The sequence below is a fragment of the Falco punctatus genome (genome assembly GCF_963210335.1).
Source record: "Falco punctatus genome assembly, chromosome: 7".
In the NCBI taxonomy this organism is placed as follows: Eukaryota; Metazoa; Chordata; class Aves; order Falconiformes; family Falconidae; genus Falco; species Falco punctatus.
Genome location: NC_137587.1, coordinates 7,802,488 through 7,830,218, shown reverse-complemented (window position 1 = coordinate 7,830,218; position 27,731 = coordinate 7,802,488). Strand labels below are relative to the sequence as shown.

The following is a 27,731-nucleotide window of genomic DNA, read 5'->3' as shown; positions in this document are numbered from 1 at the left end:
CTGCTTGATGAGTTTGCTTTTGTGAGTCATCACATGCACAGCAGTTCTTAGGGGGCTTATGGCATCCTTCACTCCTGCCCAGGGCAGGATGGCAGAAACTAAGTAATCAAGGAAGAAGTCTGGGCAGGTAATGAAAGACGGTGAGACCAGGGCAATAAGAGGATGGTGTATGAACAAGCTTAGATCCACCTTGGGACATTTTCCCTTTTAACAGTGACTGTTGCCAAAAATATCTCCCCTCATACTGTGTTGGCATGATTGCTGGTTATACTGGTAAAAGACAATTTTAGAATGATCGCTGTCTTCAGTTTTTAGACTAACTTTCCTGGGAAACTTGAAACTAAACCAGTGCTTTTCCTTTTGGCAATTTAGTATTGTCCATCTTCTACAGACAGTCTAGTCTGCATCCCCGAGATCTGTTGTGTACACACAGCTAGGGGAAAGCAGCTCACAACAGGACACATGCAGTCTTGGTTTTCAAGGGTCTCTTGCGGAGTGCTGTCTTACATGCATCGTCACATCCTTGTGTGGGACTGATTTTGTGTAAGCTGCACTGAAAGCTGGTCTATGTGCACTGAAGTTCTGGTCCTTTAAGAATCAGACAGACGTTGCAGCTAAATAGGAGGTTGATTTAAATATTGATGGCTTATTTAGAGACTGATGGGAAGGAATCTGAATGGGAAAAGCTAGATGGAAAATTCCTGAATTCACTTGAGGTTTCATAGCATCAGTGCTGACTCTTTAAAAATCAGTACAGCATCTGATAAATCCAGAGAGAGATACCTCACTGCTCTTCTCTTATCAATACTTATTTGCAGACAATATGTTAGACAGATGTCAGAAAAGGGACAGGCCAAATACTTGTTAAGTATGTCCCTGCTGATCATCAAGTTGGCAAATTGATTCAAAAGAGTATTTAAAGCAAGGAAAAAACAATGCATGAATTTTCTCACATCAGGCACCAATGAAGTAATCCTGCAGCCCCTATAAAGTTTATGTACACATTCAGGAAGATCGCTGGTTACATTTCATTTGGGTGACATAAATTTGAAAGGATTTATGCCTTTAGATATAACAGTAGAAAAATCATTCAATAGTGTCTGGAACCTGGTGATTACATTTTTAAAGGAACATTGAGTTTGGAACTGACACGTAGATAAGAGAAGTAGAGACAGGGGTGGAGAAGAAACGTTTTTACACAGCTGAACAGGAGTAGTGATGGTTCATAAATTTATTTTTTTGTCATACATTTCAGTGATAGCAGCTTTCTGGTGTGTGCTTTAAATGTTCCTCCTGCAGTGCAGGAATTCCCACCTAAGTGGTGGAGATCTAGAAAGGGAAACTGTCCAGGAACACACACTGACAAGTCTGTTTTCATTTTCAGATGGATGTACAGAACATCATCGGATAAAGACAGCAAAGTGGATTGCATTTTTATGCTTTATTTTTGTTCTGTGACTCAAGTAGTTAAAAAAAGACAAACGAATTATTTTCTTTAAGATGTGGTCCAGATTGTCAGCTTGTGTAAATTTGTGGCATTGGTTGAGAAACTGGCCTTTCATTTGAACAGAAGGCATGCTTGGCTACTGTGCAGTTTTGACTATACTATCCAATCACATAATCTTGATTTTCTTCAGGAATGACTGCCCATCTCTTACCCCTTTAATGTTGCTTCAAGCGAACATTTCCAGGAACGTTTCGGTTGGCCTTTGCAAGGCCCTGTGCAGCTGAATACGTAATCCCTTTAAGAAGAAGGGGGTGGACTGGTGAGGAAGCTGTGACTGACATTGGGGAGCACCTTGTCCTCTGAGCCCCACCAGAAGTGTCCTTTAAAGATCTCTAGCCTACTCGCTGTATCCAAAATCCACTGTCTTCTCTGAACTGCTCAGTCCATTTTCCGTGCTAGCAAAATTCTTGCTCAGCAGCGGAAGAAGTAACATAGAGGTGACAAGTCTTTAGATCTTTTTCTTCTGCATTATCTGAGGGCTGTTCGAGTGAAGCCGAACAGTGACTTGTACAATTATAGGACTCAGAAGAGAGTCCTGGGCCATGCCCTTGGTGAGATCTGGCCATGTGGTCTCTTTTTCCAGGGCTTTGTTCTCTTACTTCTAGGCAGCAGGCAGATAGTCTCCCTTTGGTTTCTGTGCCATCGTGTAACTCCTAGATGTGCTTGTGTGGAAGGACAAGCCAAAAGTTGTGTTGCAGAACCAAGGCCTGACACCATGTGTTGTGTTATGATACTGCAGGAACCCTTTGAGTGCTTGGGATGCAGGTTGGGGTTTTTTATCTGTAAGTTACTTGGAACGATCCTATCAATACAGCACGGTGTGTAGCTGTGTGGCTTTGGAGCCAGGGTACAGCTGATTCTTTGATTCTTTGTTCTCAGGTCCTCCTCTTGGTTGTGAAGCAGATCTTTCCAGATTTTGAGTTCATGTGGCTGGTGGAAGAGGCTAAGAAGAATCTGCCCTTGGAGCTGGATTTCCTCAATGAAGGCAGGAATGCTGAGAAGGTTGCTCATATGCTCAAGAACTTTGACTTCCTGAAGGTGAGGGAACACATGTTTCCGTGTATGTATGTGCATCGATAGTCTCACTTTATGTGTCTTGTGCACCTCATTCACCACCTGGATGAACCCGTACAGAGGGAGAATGGAGTTCGGTCCCTCCGTGTTGTTCATCATAGACTGCTCTAAGGATATGGACCAGAAACTGCTTTGAGACATGCGTCCTCCTTGTCCGTTTCCTACTGTAGGCATCATATAGTGGATGAGGAGTGGTGGCTTGGGGCCAGCAGTCTCTGGAGCCTGTTACTCATTTTCCTGAACACTGTTTCTGAACTTGTCCAGAGACCTGTGAATTTGCCACTCTTTGCTGAGCCATCTGACGGTACCTTTTCCTGGGCTTTTTCACAACTGAGGCCAAGAAATGGACATAAACCAGAGAAGCTAGACTGAAGCTGATGATGTCAAGTAGACTGGGGACACTGTATCTCAGGAGGAAGCATGTTTGTATGAATCCTTCCTCCTGCAAAAAGGCACATTCTCACTCTGGAGTTGAGCACACATCCTTCATACATATCCATGGCTAGTGCATTTGTGTTACCTTCATACACAAGCTCAACTGCACCCATATTGTGCTGTTCCTCACCAACACTCCTACCCCACCTCCACTGCTACAAACCAACTAAGGTCACTGACAAATGTCTTAAGTACGGTCAGACATGTACACATCGCATTCTTGGAAAGACATAAGCTCACATCTTCAGACTCGCACACCCACAAATCTTTTGCTGACATACAAGAGGTGCAAGCCTCCACTGTGTGCGTTCTGGAAATACACAAGTATGGTCAAGCACACATGGTGCTGTGACGCAGTCACTGACATAACTGCATTTGCACGTACACAAAGGCAGCAAAAAATGCACCCTTTGAACCCTCCTGCATACACACATCAAAATGAGGTTTTCACTTCCCGTTTATGCAGAAGTCCCAAGATGGAAGTGACAGATGTCTGAAACGAGGTGAGTTTTGTTAGGCTTTACAGGCTGATGCATCCATTTTTTCCTTGCTTCCTCCACGCAAGGGCTATAATTCCTTGTCACCCGACTCCAGGTTTGAGGAAGTCCTTTTGGAGCCCCGTGGCAGCAGTGGCCTTTCCTCAGACACAGATAGCTAAAAGCAACCAGGGCTACAGAAGACCAAAGGCCAATGATTTTGCTGAGTGGGCGCTTATCAGAAGTGATGCGCCTTGGAGAGCTGTATCCGTTGCAGCTGTAACTAGGATACTGTGAAGTAAATCCCCATGGAGACGGCCAATCACCTCCTGGCTGGGTTAAGGAGCTATCATGATATCAATATGTGTAACAATAACAAATGGCTTGAGATGGCTAAATAATGGATCCTCTTGTCTGACCTGCCAATTCAGAGACACGTTCATCACCCAGAGGCAACGGAAGAATTGGGCTCCTGTATCATTAATTTTCCTAAACAAGCTAGAAAGCTGAGAAGTAGATTTTGTGCTGCGAACTTGTTTGAGCTTTTAAAGCCGGAGATAAATTGTTTCCATGCAGTAGCATTGCAGCCAAATATCTGTGAGTATTTAAAAAAAATCACTGAAGAATTTGGCTGTGAGTGAGAGGGGCATCTCTGACAACATGGATAGTGCTTTAAAGCCCACTGACTTACCTCTGTAAATATTGAGACAAGAGTGAGTGTCATCTGAAATGATGTAAGGCAGCAGGGATCGGTGAGCTAATTGAGCTGGGGAACCGTAGTTTTGGAGGTGGTTGGCTTTCTCACCAATCTAACTGCAAAGAATGGACGTCCAGGTAAGCAGGGAAGGCTGCGAGTAACTGAATCCCCTGTGCCCACAGTGGGTCTCCGGTGTCAAAGCCTGGGCAAGGTTAACGTGCAAAGTATGGTAGGAGTGTTGAACGGTGGGGCTGAGGGACATTGGAATTGCTCAGCGAAGGAGTCACACACACGGTAAGGTAGAAGTGGGTGACATTGGGAAAATGGTCTCTCTAGGACAGGAGCAGGGGGGGAGCAGATAGTTTGCGTGGAACTGAGACACTGTCAGTAGTTACAAGCAGAGTATGAAACAAATGCTGCTTGTTCAATGGTTCAGGTGAGCTATGGTGTCCTGACTGCTTCCCCTGGCTTTGGTGGCACTAGATGGACTTCACCTCCCACCTCTTCCTGCCTGCCCTGAGGTCCTGGAACCTTGCAGTCCACAGCTGAGTCAGGCAGGTGAGGAGAGGAGGCTGCACAACCGGCTTTCTCTTTACAGGGTCCAAAATGTGTGTCTCTGTACTGGGGCGTAGTAATGGGAATGGTGGAACTCCCTTGTATCTTTGGTAAAATGTACCTGTGTGGCTTCACCCATGCGCAAAGGCAAATCTGGACAGCTTGGGAGATTGGTCAGCACAGTGATGTGAGGAATATCCAAAGGGAACTTCAAAAGGATTCTTGACAGTAGGGACTTCATCATGAAAAGAATTTGGCTGGAGAGAGAGGCTGGAAAGCGGGAGCCAGCCTGAGCAATGCCTGCGTCACTGCCTCCCCGGGTGACACAGGGTCTCTTACTGGTACCTCACTCAGCTTGATTTACTGCAGATTGAATGAAAAGTGCTTTGACATTTTACGCTTGTTACTGTGTCACATTGAAAACAAGATAGTTAGGGTCTCCCACAGTTTCTGTGACAAGCCCCTTATTTGTGACACTTGATTTTTCTCCCAGTTCAATTGCAGATGGCCTAAGTACGCAGGTTTTGTCAGCCTAAAGGTGTTTGTGTTCCAAAGGGTGCTGCGGAGAAACAATTTATGATGATGGCTTATCATTTTTAGAGCTGCATAAGTGGGCGCTGTGCGTAGCGAACGAGGTGCTGTTCCTGTCTAAAGGAGCTTAGTAGGTGATTCAGAAACTTGCAATAGGTGCTAGTTAAACAGTCCAGCTACAGGAGCTGCAGAGCAGATAAGAAAGCTCTCAGACATCAGTGGGAGTGGGATGGTCAGAGTCGTGTAGAACATGGCCAGAAATGCCACATAAGTACAGATCCTGCTGCCGTTGAATTGGTGTGTTGTCCTTGCACACATCACTGCTGTCCTGCGGAGGAGGCTGGTAGATGGATTTACCTCCCTTGTGCTCCAGAAAAAAACAAGCCCTTGCTTCAGCCTCTTCCATTTTTGCTCCTTTTCTGGGTTGTGTGTGATATATTCTCCTTGCTTTCCCAGCCTGTTGTTTGACCCTACCCATCTGTTCCTGTTTCAGGTCCCCAGGATCTACTGGGAGCTCTCAACAAGGCGTGTCCTTCTCATGGAGTTTATGGAAGGGGGACAGGTGAACGACAGGGCGTACATGGAGAGGAATGGCATCAATGTCAATGAGGTAGTTTCTCAGTCGTCTCTGAATTGGGCATGGTGGGCAATGCAAAACTGATGTTGACATCAACTGATGTTGATGCAAAACGGGCAGGATGGGGCAGAAAAGGGAGTACATGCAGGTGTGAACAGAGCAATCAGTCTGAGAGATCTCAGTTCTTGTGCTTCTGGGAAAAGTACATAACACCTTGTGTGGAACACTCCTGTAGGCTGCACAGCTAGAGGGATCTTCACGCAGACAGGTAGTGAAAGATGACCATGCTTTTATATTACATACACCCGCGGTTTGTGCCAAGAAGGCAATCCTGTTACCCTAAAGGAATAACTTCAGCTTCTGACTCTTTCTGTTTCTGTTCTTTCCCTCTTTTTCTCCTGCATTAACTTTCTCCTGGATAAATGCATTGGATGTAGCTTTTATATCCCAACAGCTACCACCTTACCCAGGAGATATAAATCATAGATCTTATATGATCACAGTTACTAGAGTGCTGGAGCCTCAGCCATGGTGCTTTGTGTAATATTCTGACATGGGTTGTTTTCTTCTGCTTTCCAAAATCTCCCTTTTTCTTCTGGATGCAACAGTTTTCTTCTTTGCTTCCTCACCCTACATTACTGTGTAGTTTTGCAGTCCTTCATTAAACAGCTGCCAGATTTCATCTTTACGGAGAGGCTACATTTACCTGAGGAGTGAAGCAGTTTGTATACATGGCATGAAGTTGGGAGATTTGGATTCTCGGTGGCCAAGAGATTCTTGAGGGAAAGAAGGTATTACTTCCCGGAAGGGCTGAGAAGATGCTGGGGAAAGGGTTTTGAGCCATTGGACAGTGTGTCAAGCTAGCCCTCCCAGACAGTGAGTGCTGACTGAGGTACCTCTGCTTGCCTTTCGCCTTATGCCCCGTTGGTGGGCCTGGAAGCTGCATTTGGTTGACTGGCTATCAGAGAGCTATGGCATAAAATCAATTGTACTTAATCTGTCCATCCACTTACCTTTGAAATCTGAACGTGTCCTCTCTCTGCTCTTCCTCCTCTCTGCTCCCTTTCTATCCATGGCAAAGTTCGTGTGGCATCAATTAGAGACATGTCAAAGACCTCTCAAGGGAGGGGAAATGTGAGTTTGGTATGCCACACAAGGAGAGAACGTTAAGTGTATCTTCTCAGCTGCCTCCTTACGTCAGCATGCAGCTCTGCCTAAAGAGCTCAGCCAAATTACAGGAGGACTGAGTAACCTGTCTGTTTCTCCGCCTGTTTCTCTTCGCCCCTTCCTCTGCTCTTGCACCCCACAGAAGTCAACGAGATATTTTCTAGTAACCCCTGCAGGCAGAAAGGTGGGCACCTTTTCATGTTTCTCCACTGAAATACAGGAAAGGAAGGTCTAAGGTTGAAGTAGATTTTGAGACTGTCTTTCTATTGTAATTGTGACAAACAAGCCAAAGTCGATTGGTAACAGCGAACAATGCTCTCTCTTCCCTGCAAGATGCCTGGTCCATTTTCATTCAAGTGACTTCTTAAATGAATACAACCTCACCCACAGACAGTGCAGACTCTCTGCTTTCATGTCTCCTATCAGGAAGAATTTGGAGCATTTGGGAATACTACTTCTCCTCCTCCTCCCTCTCATCAGGGCATCACAGAGGTCATTGTCAGAGGTAGACACAATTCCTTCTCTGTTTATTTTGTGCCAATGATCTTTCTTTGTGTTTACCAAGGTAAGTGCCTCAATGATGCATCTGGTCTGCAAAGAGCACCACAGTGTGACTCTTGAGAACATGGTAGCTCATGGACTTTGCTATCAAGAGAGATTTTAAAAGCCTTGTCTGTGGCAGAACACACAGCTCCATTCACCTGGACAAATCAGCTGGTCAAAAGCAAGAGAGTAGTTTCTTTGAGTGAGTTTATTCTGTCCTTCTTTTCTGCTATAAAGGCAAAGTTCAAGTCTAGCCCACAGTGCTCAGATACAACAGTAAATATTCCTCAAGTCTTGAAATAGTCAGAAAGGCTTGTTCGGATGCATTAGCAGGAGGACTCTTGAGCAATATGTACATTCAGATGCGGAGCAGGGCTTCCTCGCAGTTCTTGGAAAACAGATCCATTCCGAGATTGAGGTTGCTAGGATAGTGTAGTTCCCCTGGGACTTTGGTTGCTGCTTTGAATTTTCTCAAACGACTGGACATAGCAAAGTTGTCTGGAGAAGCCCAGGCAAAAACACTGTTTGCAATTTTCCAGAGTGGAAAATTCAATGACTTTAGCCTTTCAGTGGGATATTTTGCTGCCAGTGTGTGCCAAAATAAAGTAGAGAAGCAGCTAATTTCCATTTTCCTAACTTGCAAAGGCTTTTGCTTGTGATAGGAGAAATTTAGGATGAAAATTTAGCTCACTTTTTTTGATTATGCATGCCTTTGGGAAGGTTCCACGCAGCAATGCGACCATGCATTTTGCTGATTCTGAGCTGGTCTCTGAATGATGGCGAAGACGTAGTTTTAAAAAAAGTTGTATGTAAGTCTCAGAGGGTTCTGGCAATCTGTCAGCTCCATAGTAGGACTGAATTTCTGCAAACTCTCTCAGTGCCTGTGATAAGCTATTCTTTCTTCCTTTTCTCTCCCCACCTTCTGAAATTATTAACTTTCACTTGTTGCCCATAAAGCAACAACAGAACGGAAGGAATACTGAGCCTGTCAGAATCATGTGATGGGGAGTAAGGACTGTTACTATGGCCACAGTAAGATGAGGTAGGAGCAGACTTCTCCCTGGCAAGGTGCAGCAGATGGGGACAGATATGACCAAGGTCCCTTATTAGCTGCTGCTGCTGCTGCCCTGGGTAAAGAGCTGCGTATTGTGATGGTGAGGTGAGCAAAAGGCAGCGGACACTGAAAGGAGCACGAGGAGGGGGTGGCCAGCCAGGTTTCAAAGCCATGGCATGACTTATTATATACACCAGTTCTGGCTTTCAAGAGATGCATTAGCTCCCTATAAGTCGTCCCAATCTATTTATCTATCAACCCCTCTATCATCTTATTCCAGTTTGTTTTACTGGGTGGAGGAAGAGGAGTCTTCACTAAGCAGGATTTCTCTTGTGTGACAATGCAGCCTTGAAAAGCAAGCTGAGCCTCTCCTCTCTAAATGGAGAGGATCCCTGAGGTGAAAGCTCCCTTCAAACCAGGTTACTGACATTTACTTAATACCGTCTGTAGCAGGATTATCATTAAAGCTGCCCAAAAGCACATTAATCTCGCTGGATCCGTCCAAGTGCTGGATTGTAATGGCATTTAATCAGAGAAGGCTTTGATTTCTAAAGACAAGTGCAAACGCTGAAATATCTGGCCGTGGAACAGTTACTTATTCATGTGCAAGTGTAGCTGAGGATGAGCATGCAGCTAGGATATTGATGGTGGGAGGGAAGCCTGGAGAGGGGAGTTACCGAGGAATGAGCTGGCGTGAATTCTGAGGGAAGACCAGGCCATGGCAGGGTTAAGAAGGGGGGAGCACCTGGAAACTGGGCTGTGCCTGTTTCCAGACAGAAGAGCTTGATTGGGAAGATACATTTGGAAGAGGTGGGTAGAGCAGGGAAGGGAAGAAAAACAGACTGAGGAGTTCTCAAGACGTTTGTATGCAGGAGGGAAGGAAGGATAGTAAGGCTACCTAGAGCATGGACTTTTAAAAGAAGATCTCAAATGGCACAAATGTTCCTTTTGCACCCATCCTGATTTTACCTGTTTCATTTAGAGAGACCGTGTCTGTATACAAATCCTAACATTATCTCTGATCTGCTGCATGGGTCCTCCCTGTCCTTCCTTGTGGATGCTCTGCCTGTCTCCACAGAGGCTGCTGGATCAGCAGGCTGTGGGAGCTGTGGAGTTTACAGATGCACTTGTGGCATTTGCTGTATCACCTCCAGCTAACCAGCCAGCTCGGGTAGCCAAGTGGAGAGTCCTCCATGATCGCCCTGACTTGGACTTGAGTCAGGGAAAGGAAATGATGCCGTGTACTTCAGCTCACTAAAAGGCTGGTCATGAGCCATGGATGATTCAGAAGTCGGGAAAGTGTTTTGTCCAGCTGAGAAGTGAAAGCAAACAGCTAAGGTACTTAAGATGAGCTACTGTGCGCAATTATTGCCATCTGTCACTCCAGCCTACTGTGGCTTTTTGTTTCCTTCTGTTACTAAATGGGTTCTGCACTGGAACGGTATCTCTTAGCTCAATAAAGAACCCGGCTACCTTCTCATGGCTGACAGCTCTGCAACTTGAAATATGCTTTCAGTATGGGATTTACCCTTCTGCCAAGAGTTGATAGCTGCTGCCTTGTAACTGCTCAAATTACAGTGGGATTTCCCAGGATGGGATCCCTTTGTCAGCACAAGTGTGGAAACCTTTCACGTCTCAAGTATTTGTGCTTATAACACTCAAGTGCTAGATGAAATTGAGCATGGAGAAGAACACTCTTTCTGAGGAAAAAGGCTATTCTTGCTCTTTGCACCTGCCAGTTTGGTCCGGGGAGAGGTTTCCTTGCAGCTTCCCATACATTTCCTCTTGTCTGAAGCTTGATGAAAATTCACAAGGCACTGGTAAGCAAGAATAGTGACCTCCAGCATTTCCAGCTTCTGAACTGTGCAAAGACACCAGGTAAAAGAGTTAAATTACACACTAACCCCTTTCTTACTGGAAGTCAGTCTTAAACATCGGTGTCAATCAATTGCTTAAGTCTCATCAAGATGCTTTACATTAAATCCAAAGAAATATGACTACATTTAAAGCCGAGGGAAAATGATCCCCATGGCCATTTTGGGTCTGACAGAGATGCAAGAAACAATTAAATAAACAATGGCTGGTATTCTCTACCTGTGTCCTTTTAAGAATCTGTAGAAACTTATCAAGTTAGTCCCTCAAGTTCCCTGGGTGGATGAGTCAGAATATTTCTCCCCACTTAAATGCTGTGGAAGATGGGGCATTGAGCAGGAAAATAATTTCCTCAGTCCCCAACAGAGAGTATGGGGCATGCTAGGAGTACACTCCAGGAGTCCTAAAAACTATTCCTGTATCTTAATGACACCATGTGTGTCCAGACATCACCTTGCTGTGATGCTAGATCAGTGCATAGTGATAGTGCAGCTTTACAGAGCTCTGTGTTTTGATCCTCACAACTGTATCACAGAGGACAGAGCGTGAAATCCCATCTCTTGGGCGTGACCATCCTAATCTGCTATGGAGAAGAGCCATTTCAGAGCACAGACAGAGCAGGCTCCAAATTGTGGCTATTCTCCATCTGCACCTTTTGCTAATTTGACACCAGTTTAATTGGGCAGGATTGCCCTAGCAGGATTAAGCAAACCCTTAGATGGTGGCTGTAATAACAATGACGAAAGAAAGCAAAAACCCAATGCACTCTTCAATCCAATTAACCTTCGATTAAGGTTCCAAAATCGATGCTATTATTTTGGCCTGAGGAGGTAATATTGAGTCCTGAGAAATGAGCTGCACAACGACCTTTACTTTTAATGAGATCAATAGAAGTTAGTGTCGCCATCTCTTAAAATAATTGGCAAATATTACAGCCAAATTAAGGCCAGAGACTCGTATCTGCTCCTGATCTAAAGAGACAGTCACAGATGGAGGTGGGACAGGGAAGGGATGATGCCCTATCAGGCAGTTTCATCTGGGACTTATCAGGGGCAGGCTGTGAGATCAGCTCTGCAGGACCGTGTCACAGGATTTTTTTTCTTTGCCTTTTTTCTTCATGGCAGTTGGAGGCACGGAGCCAGGACTACTCCAGCTTGCTCACAAGGCCAGTAAAGTATCAGGGACTTTCCCTGGATAACCCAGGCTGGTTTGTTACAGTGCAGCTATCCATGAACATACGTGCCATCTTTTTACTGTGGCAGTATTCATAGGCTCAAATTTGCATGCATTCTTTCCTTTCTGAGAGGTTTCTTGCTAACTGTTGTGTATTGGTGTTTGTAAAGATACTCATTTGTGATGGACTTCCCGGTCGGGTTGCTCTGTCAGCTGGGTGTGCTGATTTGTTAAGAGGAGAGTTGTGTACAAGGGCTGGTGTGTGCCCAGGAGTTTGCAGCTGTGGTACTGTATACAAGGGAGTATAATACGGGTTCATCAAAAGTAGCTCCTAGTAGATCATACGAGGGTAACAGGTTGTCCAGGCTTTCAAAATTGATGGCAGCAACAGTTTGCAGCTGTGTACTTATACAAGAAGAAAAATATCACTGGTACTACCTATACTGCAGCTTGGGATCCTCTGCATTATGCGACAGAAATGCAGAAGGTGCTTCTGCATCCTTGATATTCAAACCTCCTAACATTGGCAGACTGCCTCTCCTCTGCCATTCCCTAGCCAACTTTGGAATCTTCAGCTCTTTTTATCTTTTTCCCAAGTAAATTCCTCCTGCATCCTGCTCATTTATTTGCTTTCTCTGGACTCACTCTGTGTAGTCTGCTACTGTCGGTTAATGAGATGTCTGGAAGTGAGTGCAGGATTCCAAGGGTGATTATTATTTTTTTATGGTGTGCCGCAGAACGATGCTGGGGAACCCTGGTAATGATAAGGGCTTCGTTGTGTTGGATGATAAACAGGGAAAGGAATGATGACCTCTCCGTGTCATGACAAAATGCCTGTGTGTTTACTTTTGTCTTTGCTTCCGTAAACAATTGCAACCTTTTGTCTAATTTGTGGTGCACCTTCACCTCGAGGTCTTCCACAGCCGAAATGCACGCTGAATTCCTCCCTTCTCCTGGGTGGAGGTTTTCACGCATTTGTTTTCTCGTTTCACCTAACTGCATTCTTCCAAAGTGATTCCTGTATATGTTATTTATCCAGTGGCCTTCTCAATATGGGTGGAATAAAGGACCATAGTGATGGGGCACAGTACTGGACAGTTAATGTATATAAAGGTTTCATGGTTTTTTCCTAAACTTTTTCTCTGGAAACATGAACTCCTTTTCTCTAAATTATAATGCTAGGTCACTATTCACATATTACACTCTAAGCCCTAGAAACATAACCTTCCTTTTTTGTTTAGAATTCAACAATATTGGTGCTTTCTATCTTAATTTAATTTTTACCCTATTTTAGAGGCATGTCAACAGACAAAAATATGCGAAACTACTTTAATGTGCAGCACAGCTCCATCTCTTTAACACTGGGTAATTTTTTTTCCCAAAAGTAAAGACTGTTTATATGCTTATATCATAAATCCCTGTAACATGTCTTCTGTATGCTAACTAAATTATACAGAATGTGTTCCTCTTTCTTAAAAAAGCGATAAAGTCTAGTCTCGGTGAATTAAGGAGTGAAGGTACTTCTTCTGAGGAAGAGGTAAATGTAAGTACAGCAGGGAAGGGAGAGAGGATGGGGATCTTGCAGTGAGGATTATCTTATACCCATGGCCCAGCCTGTGGGTTCGAACAGGGCTGTGAAGCCCTCTGTTTTCATGGGAAGATGAATCCTGAGCTGTTTTATTTGTGTTGCATTGTGGGCTGCGAAAGGCTATGACCACAGATCTGTTCAGTGACCTGTCTGCTGATGGTGACTCAAGAGGGGAGACCTTCCCCATACCCGGAGGAGCCTACAGCCATACCATAAGAACCTGTAATGAGGGTGGCATGGATAACTTGGTGAGAGGGGTTTTTGTAGGATCCTAGGATATATTGAAATTGGAAGGGGCTTTAGGAGGTCTGCTATCAAACCTCCTGCTAAGGCAGGGCCAGCTATGAGGTCAGACCAGTTTACTCAGGGTGTTACCCAGTCAGGTCTTTAAAACTTCCAAGGATGGAGGTTGCACAACCTCTCTGGGCAACTTGCTCCACTGCCTGATTTTCCTAGCCTGTGCTATTACCATAGCACAGAAGGAGAATCCGGGCTCTTTGAAGCAGCCCATACTCCCGTGCCCCAAATGAACAGCTTTCCAGGCTTTAGCCACGACCAACCAACAGGTTCACAGAACTGCCAGCTCTTTGTCTGGACTTGTGTTTAACGGGTGTGAAGCATTATATTGCCACCCCAGGTTGTCCCCAAGTCCTCACCTTCAATTCTGTGCTCTTCCAGGTCCCTGGAGGACAAACAGCAGGGGCAGAGAGGGCAAAATGCAGTTTGCTCAGTGTGTGTGCATGGGTGTTGTGGTTGATGCTGTGGTCAGTCATGATGTCCAAGTCCATTCCCCCTGGTGTGTGGGTGCGTGGAAGGCTGTGTGAATGACTAGCTGGCACGTCCTTGGACTGTCAGCAAGTGCTGTTCAGCTGTTCTAGGTCACAGCACCTGGTACTTTGGTCCTATTCAATTCTAGAGCTTGTTAATCTAGGAGACCTGTAAGAGTCACTTCATTGCTCCAGGGATGTCTGCTGGTGATTCAGAAGGGAAACATCATTTCCCTCGGCCAGTACTTCCAGTAGCACCAGTGTAGCATTAGGGGAACTGCACTACAGGAGACCACAGGGCTGGGCTGTGCCACCTGCGTGGGTGGTTTGGCATGGGGGCAGCATTTTCTGTGATTCAGGAGTGGCTCCAAGTCCCACTTGAGGGATGGAGGGTTGTCCCACCTGGTCCTAAAGCTGTGCCTGTTGGTGTGCTGCAGAGTTCCCATCCTAACTCCTTATTTGTAGTTACTTGGGCACTTTCTGTAACGAAGACTGTTCTCAGAGGTGGCTGCATTTCAGAGGGGGGTAAGGCAAACCCTTCCCTGGCTGTTGGGTTTTCTGCAGGATGAGCTGTTGTTGGTATTCCTGTTACCTCTTCTGCCACCTCTGCTTATGGGAACAGCTGCCTGTTTGCTGCTTACACTCTGTCCTGGGGACATGCTTGGAATCATGCATAACTGTTGTCTTGGAGTTGCTTATTCAGCAGTCAACTGTGGAGCACCATGCTGCTCTCGGATGGTGGGGAGGGCTGGCGGTGGGATGTCAGGGCGAGGGTGCGGTGTTAGTGCATGGCAAGGGATTGATCCCGGGCCCTGCAGATGTGTGCTTGCTCCTAGGAGGTTTTTAACTTTAATAACATCTCTTGATGATAAGGAGCAGCGGCATGGAGGGACACAGCAGTGACGGGATGATTTAAAGAGCCTTTCTGTTCTGCTTCATCTTCATAGACATCGCAGATCAGATTAGAGTGGGTCTGAAGGAAGAAAGAGGGAGAGTGGGGGACAGTGTTGGAGAGGAGAGGGAACCTGTGTTCATTCTGGTAAGCAGATGGACAGGCTCAGTCACCTTCTCCCCTCCTCCACCGGGTTCTGCTGCCATCCACGAATGGAAATACCCGAGTCTTCCTCTGAGCAGCCCCTCACCCACCCCAGCAGCTCTTCCCGTGCCTTCCCTGTGAATGCCTGCCTGCCCCTAACTGCTGCCTTGCTTTCATCCTCATTACCAGAAACCCCATTCCTACCCACAGGTCTTTTCTCTTTTTTGTGCCAGGGAAGTGTCATTAAATAACCCCTGACTCCTCAAACAGCTTCATAGTGCCTCCTGTATGGATCCTTCCCGGAATGCCCCGGGTCACCCCATGGCAGATGCCAGCAGCCACGCTGTGCGTTTGTTAGTGCGGGGAGCTGCAAGAGCTCTGCACGGGGACACGGGCACGTGCCAGGCCCTTGCTCCCTGCAGTGCTGGTGTGTGGGGGCTGTGTCCCCTCCCCGGCAGGCGCCCTGCTGTGGGTCACAGTGTGTGACCGTCTCCTGTCTTCTCACAGATCTCTCGCAACCTGGGGAAGCTCTACAGCGAAATGATCTTTGTGAACGGCTTTGTGCACTGTGACCCGCACCCGGGCAACGTGCTCGTGAAGAAATGCCCAGCCTCTGGCAAGGCCCACATTATCCTCCTGGACCACGGGCTCTACCAGGTACGTAGCTATGGGGGGCTTCCAGGGCCTTGTGAGGCTGCCTGTGGGCGTCAGGCTGAAGGAGTACAGCCAGCTGCAGCCTTTCCCCCTCCTAAACCCATATGGATACAGTTTTCCTATTACTCCCATAACTCTCCAAGGATGTTTCCTGGCTCTGAAATGGGGGATGGGGCACAGCTAGGGGGCACAAAGCTTTTCCCCCAGTTCCCTGTTTTCTGTGGACTTCTGAGGACCATGTCTCCCTCCCCAGGTGCTGAGCGAGTCATTCCGCATGGACTACTGCCGCCTTTGGCAGGCCCTCATCAAGGCCGATATGAAAAGGGTGCAGAAGTACAGCCAGCGGCTTGGGGCAGGGAATTTGTACCCCCTCTTTGCCTGCATGCTGACGGCCAGATCCTGGGAGTCTGTCAACAGGGGCATTGACCGGTCGCCAGTCTCAGCCAGCGAGGTAGGTCCTGCGTGCCCTTCCCTGTCACAGGCCCTTCCTTCTCCTGGGGCACCTCTCTTTTTTCGTAATCACTTGCACCACTGATACTGCAACAATGCTGGGCAACCCCTAGCAGCTCTGTAGCAAATTCTGCGTTAACAGCTGAGCTAGAAAAAGCCAGGACTCCTTCTGCAACGCATTTTATAGTGGCTGAACTTAATTTCCCAGTTTCACTTGTCATGGGCTGCTTAAATTTTGTATAATATTTTAATGGCTAAGTGTTCACCAGTTCTGGCAGGGGAAACATTTGTAGATCAGCCTTTTCTTAAAAAAGTGTTGAATGCAGCTGTGCAGGGAACCATCAAGGAGGATAGGTTAAGGTAGAGGAGACATAAAGGCTTAGTGGGAAGACACGAGAAGGATAATGCATTATCACTATGCATGTAAATGACTATCAGCACTGATACAAACTCCTAAAAACCCTTGGAAATTACCTCCCAATCAGAAACCCTATTAACTTGGAGTCAAGGTTGCTTAACTGCAGATCCTGTCAACTCAATCACTGCAAATCTAGGAAATTGTCACTTAGGTTTTCCACCCTTTCCTGTCCACACACGCTGGGATCCTTCTTGTGCCTCCTTGCACTCCTGACGTGCACACACCACCCTGAGAATAGTAGCAGCCCCTACAACTGTCGTGTTTGTAGAGGTGAGCATATAGTGATGTGATTTCAGCCAACGGACTAGTGCCTGTAGGTGGAAACGTGTGGTATCCTATGGTTTGGTTTTTTCTGCACGCATTTGTAGTAGAGAGGATGAAACTCATTTAGGTAGTGTTATGGCATTGTCCTGTGAAATTCTCTTCTGGAAATTCCTTTGGGTTGGTGTTTCATTCTGATGGAAGTGGCAGAATTTGCTGCACTGGATTGCCATCACCCATGGCGATGAGTAGGTCAGATACCTTGGGTAACAGATCCCATTGCCCAGTAATTTGATTGCTTCCTATGTCAGTTAATTTTCTGCATATTGGAAATAACATATAGTGGCTGTCTAGCAGATAGAGGCTTGATCTGGTGAGTCCTGGAGCTCATAGCTCCATAAAAGAATTCAGAGGCACCGAGACAAACCGACACAGAGCTGGCTCCAATACTACAAGACCAGTGTTGAATCTGAGCTAATAAGCACTGCTCATCCTCAGCTGGCTTGCAAAGGTTATGCCAGAGGTGTAGCTGCAGCCGCATGGTGCCTTGTGTGGGCTAGTGAACTTTGTCATTGGGTTGAATTGCGTGTGTGGAACTAGCTCTGTTGTCTTTGCCTACATGACACAATTAATGCTGAAACTGGATAATCCTGCTGCAGATAATGGGGAGCTGAGCAGATTTGCTATGGCATTAGGAAATGAGCTGCTGCCTGCCCTTGTTTAGAGGTGAATTTGAAAGATTGTATCAGCAGCAAGAGCCAAGCACTGGGTAGGCAGGTACCATCAGCACAGAGCTCCAGAGAGTGTGCTTGAGGATGTATTGACATGAGGGTGGCTTGTGAGACGAGGCAGCACGCTCCTGGACCAAAATCTTACCTGTGGTGCTGTGTCCAGCCTGGGGCACTGCATCTCAAGACTGGGGTTTGATGGGGCAAGTCCAGTAGGAAGCTACAAGGGCTAGTGCTCAAGCAGATGCAGCCCATGAGGTAAGTCTGAGCAAGTTAGGGCAGAAAAAGTCCAGAATAAAGCACAGGTCAAGAAGTCTTACGGTAGTGATTTTCGAATCTGTTAAAGTGCTGCCAACAGGACAAGAAGTAACCGGGTTTAAATTCAACTAAGGAAATTGGGCTTAAACATAAGGAAAGCCAGATCTAATGGTAAGACCAGTAAAATGCTGGTGTGGATGGTCTGGGGAAACTTTGAGTCACATCACTGTAGAGTTTTAGGAGCAGGCTATGCAAATTGTGAGGATTGCCATAGGTGTAGTTGTTCCTGCCTTAAGCCAAGGGCCAGGCAGCTGACCGCTCAGGGTGGCTGCTAGCCTCATCTCATCTGATTTTATGACTGTGTTTTGCTGCATCCTGCAGCAGCCTCAGCAGCGGCAGCCAAGGGGCTTTTCTCAGGTCCTGTGGCATAGCTCATTTCTTTCCCTGCACACAGGCTTTGCCCTTGACAGAAAATGACAGTTCTGATGACAGATCGTGTGGTTGTTTTGTGATGTGGACAAGCAGCTGGAGCTAAAAATAAAAAGAAAAGAAATAGAAAAGAAAACCTATGTGTGGAAAATAAAGTAGGCTGTGCAGTGATGCTGCCTGGGATAAGAGAGAATCAGGGAGGAATTTTCTGCCACCAAATAATGGAACAAAACATTTAACATTTAGGAGAGCTAAGCGTCTTCTTGCTGAAGCTTTGTGTATTTTGTCAGTGACAGAGGCAGGAGGACACAAAGATTTATTTGTCAGCAGCAAAGCAACCATGGTGGTGGGTGAGCTGTCTACATCTCTGACCATCATGGCCTGCACACTTGATTTGTGCAGGTCTGTTCCTTTATAATAAGACTGAAATTCGCAGTGAGTGTGAGATCATGAAATACAGGCCAGCCAGCCCTCATTCCAGAGGAGAAGTTTTAGAACTGTCCTTTCCCACAGAGGAGCCTCCTTCCTGTCAGGAGTCATTTGCTGCCCTCCGCATCTGTTCTGCTGGATTCTGGAGATTTCAAATGTTCCAGAGGCTGATCCTACAGGTTCCATGTGTCATGTCCTCTGTAGGAAGAGGTAGGGACACGGTATGTGTGTGGAATCGGCTCCACACCACACTCAGGTCTAAGAAGAGGCAGAAGAGTGGGAGCTGGCTGTCTTGCATGGTGCTCATGTTTGTAGGGGAGCCCATCTGAAGTGGCTCAGGCTGTAGCCCATCAGTTGTCACTGGGATCTTACCATGGCCTGTGTATTTGTTGGAAGCTGGGGAACCAAGGAACATGAAGGATCACCCTGTGCCTGTGTCCTGGTTTTGGCTGGGATGGAGTTAACTTGAAGAAACTAGCTAGTACAGTGCTGTGTTTTGGCTCTGATGTGAGAACAACGCTGATAACGCACCGATGGTTTTAGTTGTTGCTGGGTAATATTTATGCTAAGTCAAGGATTTTTTGGTTTCTTGGGCCTTGCCAGCCAGAATGCTGGAGGGGCACAAGAGGCTGGGAAGGGACACAGCCAGGACAGGTGACCTCAACCAGCCAAAGAGGTATTCCATACCACGGGACGTCATGCTTGGTGTATAAACTTGGAGGGTTAGCTGGCGGGGTGGGATCACTGCTCGGGGACTGGCTGGGCACCGGTCAGCGGGTGGTGAGCAGTTGTACTGTGCATCACTTGGTTTCCTTTCTCCATTTTCCTTTGGATTTTATCCTTTCCCCCACCTTTTCATTGTAACTGCTATTATTATTACTATTATTATTGTTATTGTTGTTGTTCTTACCTTTTTTAATTCTATTTAAATTATTAAATTGTTCTTATCGCAGCCCTTGGGTTTTACATTCCTTTCCAATTCTCCTCCCTACCCCTCTGGGTTGGGGGTCAGTGAGCAAAAGCGGCTGCGTGGTGCTTGGCCACCGGCTGGGGTTAAACCACGACAGCCTGCCTTGGTCTTATATTCGTTCCTCAAGTGTTTGCTACTGGTGGTTGCCAGACGGGATATGGGTCTAAACAGTCCCTTAATCTGGCAGATGGCAGTTTTTGATCTGTTGGGTTATCATGATGCTTCACTGCATAATGCTTTCTCTCCGCTGCTGGGTTGTGTTGAGGACAGAGGACTAAACCAGGCCTTGAAAACAGCTTCTTCGGTGTAACATAAAGCCGGCAGTTGCACGGGACAGCAAACCAAGGAGCAGCCCGGTTGTCCCTGCGGCATGCCTCCACCTTCTGAGCAGCCCTGTGCTCCCTGCAGCTCTGCCAGCCTTGGGGGTGCTGAGGTGAGGCTCGGAAGGCTGCAGGGGCAGTAATGAGACGTGCTTGCTGTGGGCTGCCTGGGGCCAAGAACTGAGATAGCCGCGGGTGCCCTGCGCTGCTGAGAGGCTGCTGGTCCTGCCAGTGAGCGGACAGGGCCTTATCCCACAGAGGGGCAGGTGGGATATGGCAAGAGTGATCTGTGACTGGGTTGTGAGGGCTTGGGACAGCCAGGGGTCTTCAGGAAAGCAGGACAAAGAGCTCTTTAGCTTCTGGGCTAGAGTCACGATCTGGAAGAACTGTCTCCTCCTGCCAAAGCTCAACGGCATCTGCGCCTGGGTTTCCCACACACCCTCATCTTCTCTCTCTTTTCTCCCTGACATGACCCGGCTGGCCGCAGGACGTGGAGATCCGGTCCAACGCTGCTGCTTACCTACCCCAGATCACCCAGCTCCTCAACAATGTCCCCCGCCAGATGCTGCTGCTGCTGAAGACCAATGACCTGTTAAGGGGGATTGAGTCAGCCCTGCACACACGGGCCAGTGCCAGCTCCTTTCTCAACATGTCTCGCTGCTGCATCAGAGCTGTTTCCACGTGAGTCTCTTCTCCACGCACCAGAGGCAGGCATGGAGCAGCAGGGGCAGGTGGGAATCCCAGGGCCAACTGGCCAGCCAGGACCCAGTCCCACAGTAGCTAAGCAAGGCGGGCAGGACAGACCCAGTCAAAAGTCTGTATCATAACGTAACATCGTGGTGGCAGGGCAGGTCCAAGGTCAAACCAGAAAGTCAAGCTGTAGATCAGGTCCAGTGGTTGTCAGCAGGTCCATGGTGACAAGACAGGGCTGAGGTCAAGCCAAAAGGTCAGTACGTGAGTTGAGGTCCAGGTCAAGGGCTTTCACAGCAGGACATGAGCTGGGGACCATTGCTCCTCCAGCGTAGCTCAGGCAGGGACTCAAAGTGCAGGCCTAAGATTAACCAGAGCTCCTGGGCCTATGAGCAGAGCATTGGGGGAAGTCCCAGGTTAGTCAGGGCCATTAAAGCTTATTAGAGCCCCCCACTCAGGGCCCTGACAAGGCATAGCTTGACCTCTTACTCTTAGCTGTGGACCTCTCCGCCTGATTAGCACATCTGCTGTGGTCCTACCCCTGCTCAGTTACATGTCTAAGCCACTGTCTGTGCTGTTCTCATGCCCATCAGCCTCTTCAGAGGACAGGTCTGTCACCCTGGGGGTGGGGACAGGGATGGAGTTGGAAGCCTTAGGGTAAGGGTTTAGGGTCTGGCCCCTCCAGAGGAGGGCAAGGGGCTTCCTGCCCATTGTAGGCATCACCTCTAGGAAGTATTTGTGGGTAGGAAAGATCTGAAAGTTCACTGTTGCCAGTTTCTGTAGCCTGATAGAGGGGTTAGGGCTGACTGTGAAGATCGGGCTGATGTTTAAAAGCCAGGAACAGGAGTCACGCAAGTGATTTCCATCTGTGAGTCTTATGAGTCAATGTACTTCTGCATTCTTCTGCACTCCTTTTCCTTCTCCTTGCAGAAGAAATAACAGTTATTTCTCTGGCTGATGAGGGACCTATGAAGCGCAGTTAACCTTTGCTTCTAAAGAAAGGTAGAGAATTACTTTTCCTGGAATCAGTGCGTCAGGATTGCTAGACTCTTACGAATGGGCTACCAGGAAAGGCTATAGGTGTATTCATCTGTCCCCATTAGCTGAAGGGAAGCTGGGCATAGAAGCAGAGGATGCCATGGCCCAGGGTTACTACATGCAGTGGGGAGAGAACAGGGCTCGCAGGGGAGCAGGCTGTCTGGATTCATGCGAGGAAGGCAGTTCCCAGCTCCTCAGGAACATTGCTCCCAGGGGTCTGCACTGCTGGTGTTTATCCACATGTGGGATGTTCCCCTCTGCTGGGGAGGGTCAGTTGTACTGAAGACATAGGACAGAGCTCCTTCCCACCAGGCTGCATCCTGCTGGATCTAATGCAGCTGTTTCTCTCATTCTAGGTACCAGAGGAGCAAGAGTCACTCGTTTTACAGGAAAGTCCAGATCTCATTCACAGAAGCCCTGAGCCTGTGGCAGATCAACTTGTATGAACTCTTCCTGTGGCTGAAGGGGTCGCAGCTGGGGAGCTGGGTCATTGCTCTCCTGAGCCGGACGCACCATTCCACGTACTGACATGAACTAGTGGGAGAGGCCCGGGTGCTCCCTCCCTCCGTCGCTCCCTCCCTTCCACTCTCCATGGCACATTTGCCTTTCTGACTATTTCTGTCTATTCTGTGGGCTATTTTTGGGTCTTGTTCCACGTTACATGCTGCACTGTCCTTGCCTGTTACAGCATTAGCTTTCTCTGTGGCACGGAGAGGTGGAGTCTGCACGGGAGCTCTGCCGTTTCAGGGGTAAGGAAAAGGAGGTGTGGGATACCGTGCGTCTGGAAGGGCAGGGTACTTTCTTTCCCCATCTGAGCAGAGGAAATTCCACTCAAATTCCAGTGGGACTGCACTGGAAGCAAAAGCCTCTCCTTGGCTTTTTCTTAAACAATCATAGAGAATTTAAGAGAATCCCAACCCTGCCCAAAACGTTTCTCAGACCCTCAGAGGGAGGTGGTAAAGCCCCTTTAAAATCCAATGAGGTTTATGTTAGTTTTTGCAGTCTCCTTAGTCTGATTTCTGTTCAGGTGTGGAGAGAGTTTCTCAGAGGAGTGGGATCTCGTGGAGAGCTGGCACTAGGGCTGGCTCATAAACTAGCTGGCACCTGGTGCAGAGAGGGGACCGTAACGGTGAGAGTGGTGGACTGGGAGTGTGGCTTTCTGAGGTTTGTCTCCAGTCCTGTCAGCAAGTGCCTCTGTTTTTGGACTTTTCCTGGCCTGTTCCCTTGCAAGTGAAATAGGGGAAAGGGACAACGGTCCTGTCTCTTTTCTGAAATTCAGGGAAGGCAGGAGGAATGACAACTCAGGGCTCTGAAACTGCTGGTAATGTATGTGTACTGTACAGTACTGCCACACAGCAAAATAAATGTGTTGTATCAAAGACCTTCAGGGGAGGGATGCCTGGCTGCGTGCTCAGGGTGATGCTGGGGCCTCTAACCTCAGTCCTGTTTCCATTTCTCCACGGAGTGATGCCAGGCAGCACTGTTAACTCCTTGCAAGCCAAATGAAATGGCCGTTTGGTCTTTCCTCTTCCCAGGAGGTTTGTTCCACATCTGAGTCCTCTGGTGCTGCTGCATCAGATGTGTGTTGGGGTGGGATGGAGAAGTGGGCGTCGTTCTGCTCGGAGGACGCACCACTCCTTGCCACCCAGATCCATGCTGAGCCTGCCTCCTCCCTGCCAGTGGCTGCGCGCTGCAGCTCATCTGTGAGATGTCGCCATCCCCGTGCCACACACTGAGCGTTTCACCTTGTCACTGCCTGTGGGGTTTTGCTGCTCTTGCCTCAGACGAAAACCTGCCACTTGCTCGGTGGTGCAAGTGACAGGTCTCATGGCTCTGATTCTGCAGCTGTGGGATAGTTACCAGGAAGCCTCACCCAGAGGCCTCCTTTATGTGAGACGTCTTTGGGATCCCGGGAGACATCCCTGCTTGCTTGTGAGGATTCCTGCAGCCGGGAAGGGTGGATGGATGGAGGTGACTGCTAAGATCATTTCAGCTTTCTCATAAACGGTCTTGGTGAAAGGGAACACGAAGGACAGGATGGGAACATCCCTCTACTGCCAGCAAGCTTGCTAAGCTGAGGGTCGTTACTCGGGCACCAGCCTGTGCCTGAGAGTAATCCACAAGAAGACCGTGCGCTCTCTCAGTTTGTGTGCAGTTTCCCAGCTTGTACGAGTGCGAGACTCCACCTCGCAGTGAGCCCCTTTGCATGGCAAGGGAAGCAGGGAGCAGAGTGTGAGTGTGTGTGAGTCCCTGAGGAACTGATCCTCCTGCTGGCTGTGTGGGAGAGGGAAGGGATGTAATCCAGAAAAGGCACCGGAGTGCAGGTGTGCTTGAGCATGATGGGTTGGTGACTGCGGATGCGTGGCTTTGAACAGCGACTGTGTACATGTGCAAGAGTGTAGGCACGGCTGGCTGGCTCAGGGCTGTCAAGAAGTGGTGAGTGACAGCATTGTAGGTGGGGAGTTACTGAATGTGGGGTTTGGTCTCTGGCGCAGTCAATCGCCTGACCCTGGTGTTCGGTCTCTGAGCCCTTCCTACTGTGGGGGCAGCAGCGCAGGAGTCCTGTGGTCTCCCATACTTGCTAAGAGCAAAAATAAAGAAACCCCAGTAAGACTGACTGTCCTTGCAAAGCTTGTCCCCAACCTGTGCAATGACACGTCAGAGAGATTCCTCTGACTTCTGGGTTGTGTGGTGGCGTCAGAGAACAGAATAATGGTAATTGCAGTGACGAGACTCCTGAGCTGGCAAGGAATTGTAGGGGCCCTGGAGTATTGTCCTGCAGCCTGTGCATGAGTAATCTTTGCTCACGTGAGCAGTCTGGCTGAATCAGTGCCTGTCTTGAGACACGGCTCGTAGGCTGGCCAGTGTGGGTGGGCTTCTCTCGGTTGCCTCACAAGTAGAGCTTCACTCACGGAATTGGCCTGGTGTACCCAGTAAAGTCCAGGAGACCCTCTAGTAATGGTCCCTGGCTGCACATCCTCATCTTGTAGCTGCCCCTGCAAATGCCTTTGCCCATTCATGTCTGGATATACTGGCCAGAGCGCTGCCTGGGTCTCACGAACATCTGTGCATGAAGGCTCATCCCGCAGTGAGACGCTGGACCTATCCCTTATTTCCAGAGGCTTCTGTCTTGCAGAGAGGCTCCCTGCAGCAGGTGTTTGCATTGACTGGTGAGCCCCCAGCCCACTCTCAGCCTTGCCTGGTCTTTCACCCTCCAAAATCCCCCCCTGTGACTGCTAGTCCCACTGCCTGGGGAAGGTTCTGGCTCCAGAAGTGGTAGGGAACCAGCAGCCTCTCGGACTGTCATTTTTTGGCGGCGTGCAGCAGGCAGAGAGTGAGGTGTATTTAGAAGAGCTTTGTCTATTGTCATTAGTCTCTGCTGGCAGGCTGCGTGCTTCGGTGTAAAGCAGTGGGACTCCTCCGTCAGCTGTGCTCAGCTTTCACCCTTCCCACAGTCAATCGATGAGGGTTTGCCTGAGGAAAGAACGAGCAAACACCCGGAGTTTGACCCTTTAACATTCCTGCCTTGTCTTTTTGCTGAAAGCTCTCGAAGGTGAATGTGTTAAAAGGGTTTTGAAAAGACACTTTCTCATCCCAATTTGTGGTTGTCAAACATGGGTAACCTGGATCAGCTCTGTGCACTTGGCCTCTCCTTCCAACCTGCATTTATTGGTATTTTCATCACCAGCAAACACAGCCTCTGCCGCTCTCCTTGCCGGCAGCACCGGGGCTGCTGTCTGCCCAGCTTTGGCTGTGAGTGAGCCGAAGTTTGGCGCAGGCAGTGAACGCTGGCCGCCCAGCAGGCTGCTGAACCCCCCGACTTTCTCAGGGCTGACAAGTAGGGGATAAGAGCTGGGGCCAGGGGTGCAAAACCGGTAGGCAACTTTCAGCTCCTGTAATATGAATACATTGTGGCCTCGGAGCATCTCCCATCCTGAAGGTTCTCAGTGCTCTTGGAAGTGTTGGGGAGCCAGCAGTCATCTCATCTAGCATCTAAATGTGCCATCTTTAGGTTGGCTGGAGGTAGAAAATGGGGCAGTTGGGGTAAATGGTGTTGCCATGCAAAACTGCAAGAATTCAGGGTATGAAGTAAACAGGCTTATTTACATCCAGCTGAAGAAAGAGCCAGAGAGAGCGTGAGTCCAGGCTAAACATCACAGCCCTTACGTAGCACATCCAGTGAACTTTAATGGTGATAAGTGGGTGGCATATAGATTTGCAGATCAAGGCTGCATGGTGCCCTCTGCCATCTCGCAGGGGCGGATGAACCTCGTGCAGTCACGGCAAAGAAGCTTTCCAAATGAATCACTCCCTGCTTCCCAGAGCAAACGAGCCGTGACCGGCACGCAGCCTGGCCAGCGCCAAAGTCATTCCCCTCACAAACGACTCCCGGTGGGTCACCGGGGCTACGTTCCAATGCATCGCTTGGCCCGGCTCTTCCCCCCACCCCCACCCCTGCGTATCTTTGTGCCCCCGGCACCGTTCTCCCACCCTGTACCCTGAGTCCAAAGGCGTGTGGGCAGGCTGCGGGGTCCTGGAGCGTGCAAGGAGCTGTCACACGCGGCAGGCTGTGCCAGGACACCCGGGATGCGGGCAGGAGCAGGGAGGGGGATGCCTGGAGGGGTGCAGCCCTCAGGGTAGCCAGTGCCTTCCCCCTTCGCCCCCCGACACCTGGATGGCTAGGAAGCAGGGGACAGACATTTCTTCCTCCTTGGCTCCTCTCTAGAAGCAGGAGGCTGTGGCTGGCTCCTGCCCCTGCAGCCCAAGCTCTGGCCATCCCCATCTCAGCCAGGGGACGTGCTTGTCTTGGGCGATGGTGACAAGTCTGCATGACGGCTTTCAAACGGAGCAAACAGCAGCACCGAGATAAGGGGGTGCAGGCTGGTGCCCTGCCCTGTGCTGGGAGGCGGAATGCCAGCCCTCGGGGCAGATCTGGGTCTGCTTGAGGCTGCTGATCCTCTGACCACTCACACAGAGGTGCCTAAGGTGGAGGAGGGGGTGTAGGGAAGGAGCAACCGGAGCCTGAGTTTGCTCTTCACCTTCTTAATGTCAGCAGCAAAGCAGCAGAAGGGCTGTGCTGTGCTCCGCATCCAGCAGCCATCTCTGCAGCTTCCGTTCCAGCTCTGAAGGTTCCATTGCTGCAGGAGACCTGCTGCCCCTCAGAATCCTGCTCTCCTCGCACACTTACCCGCCTGCATCCCGCAGAGCCTGTGCAGCTCAGGGTGACCTTGTCAAAGGGTAATGGCCTTTCTGGGATGGCTTGTGTGACCCAGAGAGCACCGCTGTGCTTGCCATCCTCCGCGGCAGTCCAGGTGAGCCACAGGGTCTGCTCGCTGGCTGCGCCTTGCACAGCTTCTCACGAGCTGCTCGCTGCAGCCCAGGTGCTTTGATTTCTTGTGGGCTGGTAAAAACTGCTCGCCCAGACCGCACAAGCAGTGTGGAGTAGAGAGGAGCTCTGGTAGTCTACTACATTTTATTTTACTTTATTGTTATTTTCATTTGATTCGGATTCTTTTTGCTGAGGCTACTTTTCCTCGCTCTGATATGTATAAGCATAAATAACACCCATAAAGCCTCTTCCTATAACTGGAGCGCTGCAAAGAAAGGACCAAGACTTCGGTCTGACCCAGCAGGATGTGTCTGCATGTGAAATGCCCGTTGGCTGCTGGTGGCTTGCAGGCTGCAGCTCTGGGCTCAGTGGGGATGTCAGCGAGCATCCCCCCGGGGTGGCTGCCCCGGGAGCCCCTGCTCTCCCCTCAGCCCAGCGGTGCCTCTAACTTTAATAAAGCAAAGATTTAGATGGAAGAGATAACCAAATGGTAGCTAATAAACAGAGACATGCACAAAACCTGGGAATATCATATCGCTCTTAAAAAAAAAACGTGAAAAATAGTAATCGTGGCCGTTGTTATTACTGTCTTGTACTTCACCATGGCTAAACTATCCATCATGCTGATAAGGCTGAGAGGAAAACTCGGCAATATAAGATGCATATATCACAGGGCAGCCAGTCCCTCGGCCGCCTGTGCTGCGC

General features: G+C 48.7%; 1 protein-coding gene across 3 annotated transcripts in view; it reads left to right on the top strand.

Annotated features, from left to right (window-relative positions):
* Positions 1-23,078, top strand: part of ADCK1 (aarF domain containing kinase 1) — a 78,873-nt gene extending 55,795 nt beyond the window's left edge. For all 3 annotated transcript variants that reach the window (XM_080395269.1, XM_080395270.1, XM_080395268.1), the window contains 6 exons: positions 2,387-2,545; positions 5,769-5,885; positions 15,560-15,709; positions 15,960-16,157; positions 20,457-20,650; positions 22,054-23,078. In XM_080395269.1, coding sequence (XP_080251395.1) covers positions 2,387-2,545; positions 5,769-5,885; positions 15,560-15,709; positions 15,960-16,157; positions 20,457-20,650; positions 22,054-22,225 — 990 coding nt within the window. In that variant the 3' untranslated portion in view covers positions 22,226-23,078. The remainder of the gene's footprint in view (positions 1-2,386; positions 2,546-5,768; positions 5,886-15,559; positions 15,710-15,959; positions 16,158-20,456; positions 20,651-22,053) is intronic.
* The last annotated feature ends 4,653 nt before the right edge of the window (positions 23,079-27,731 follow it).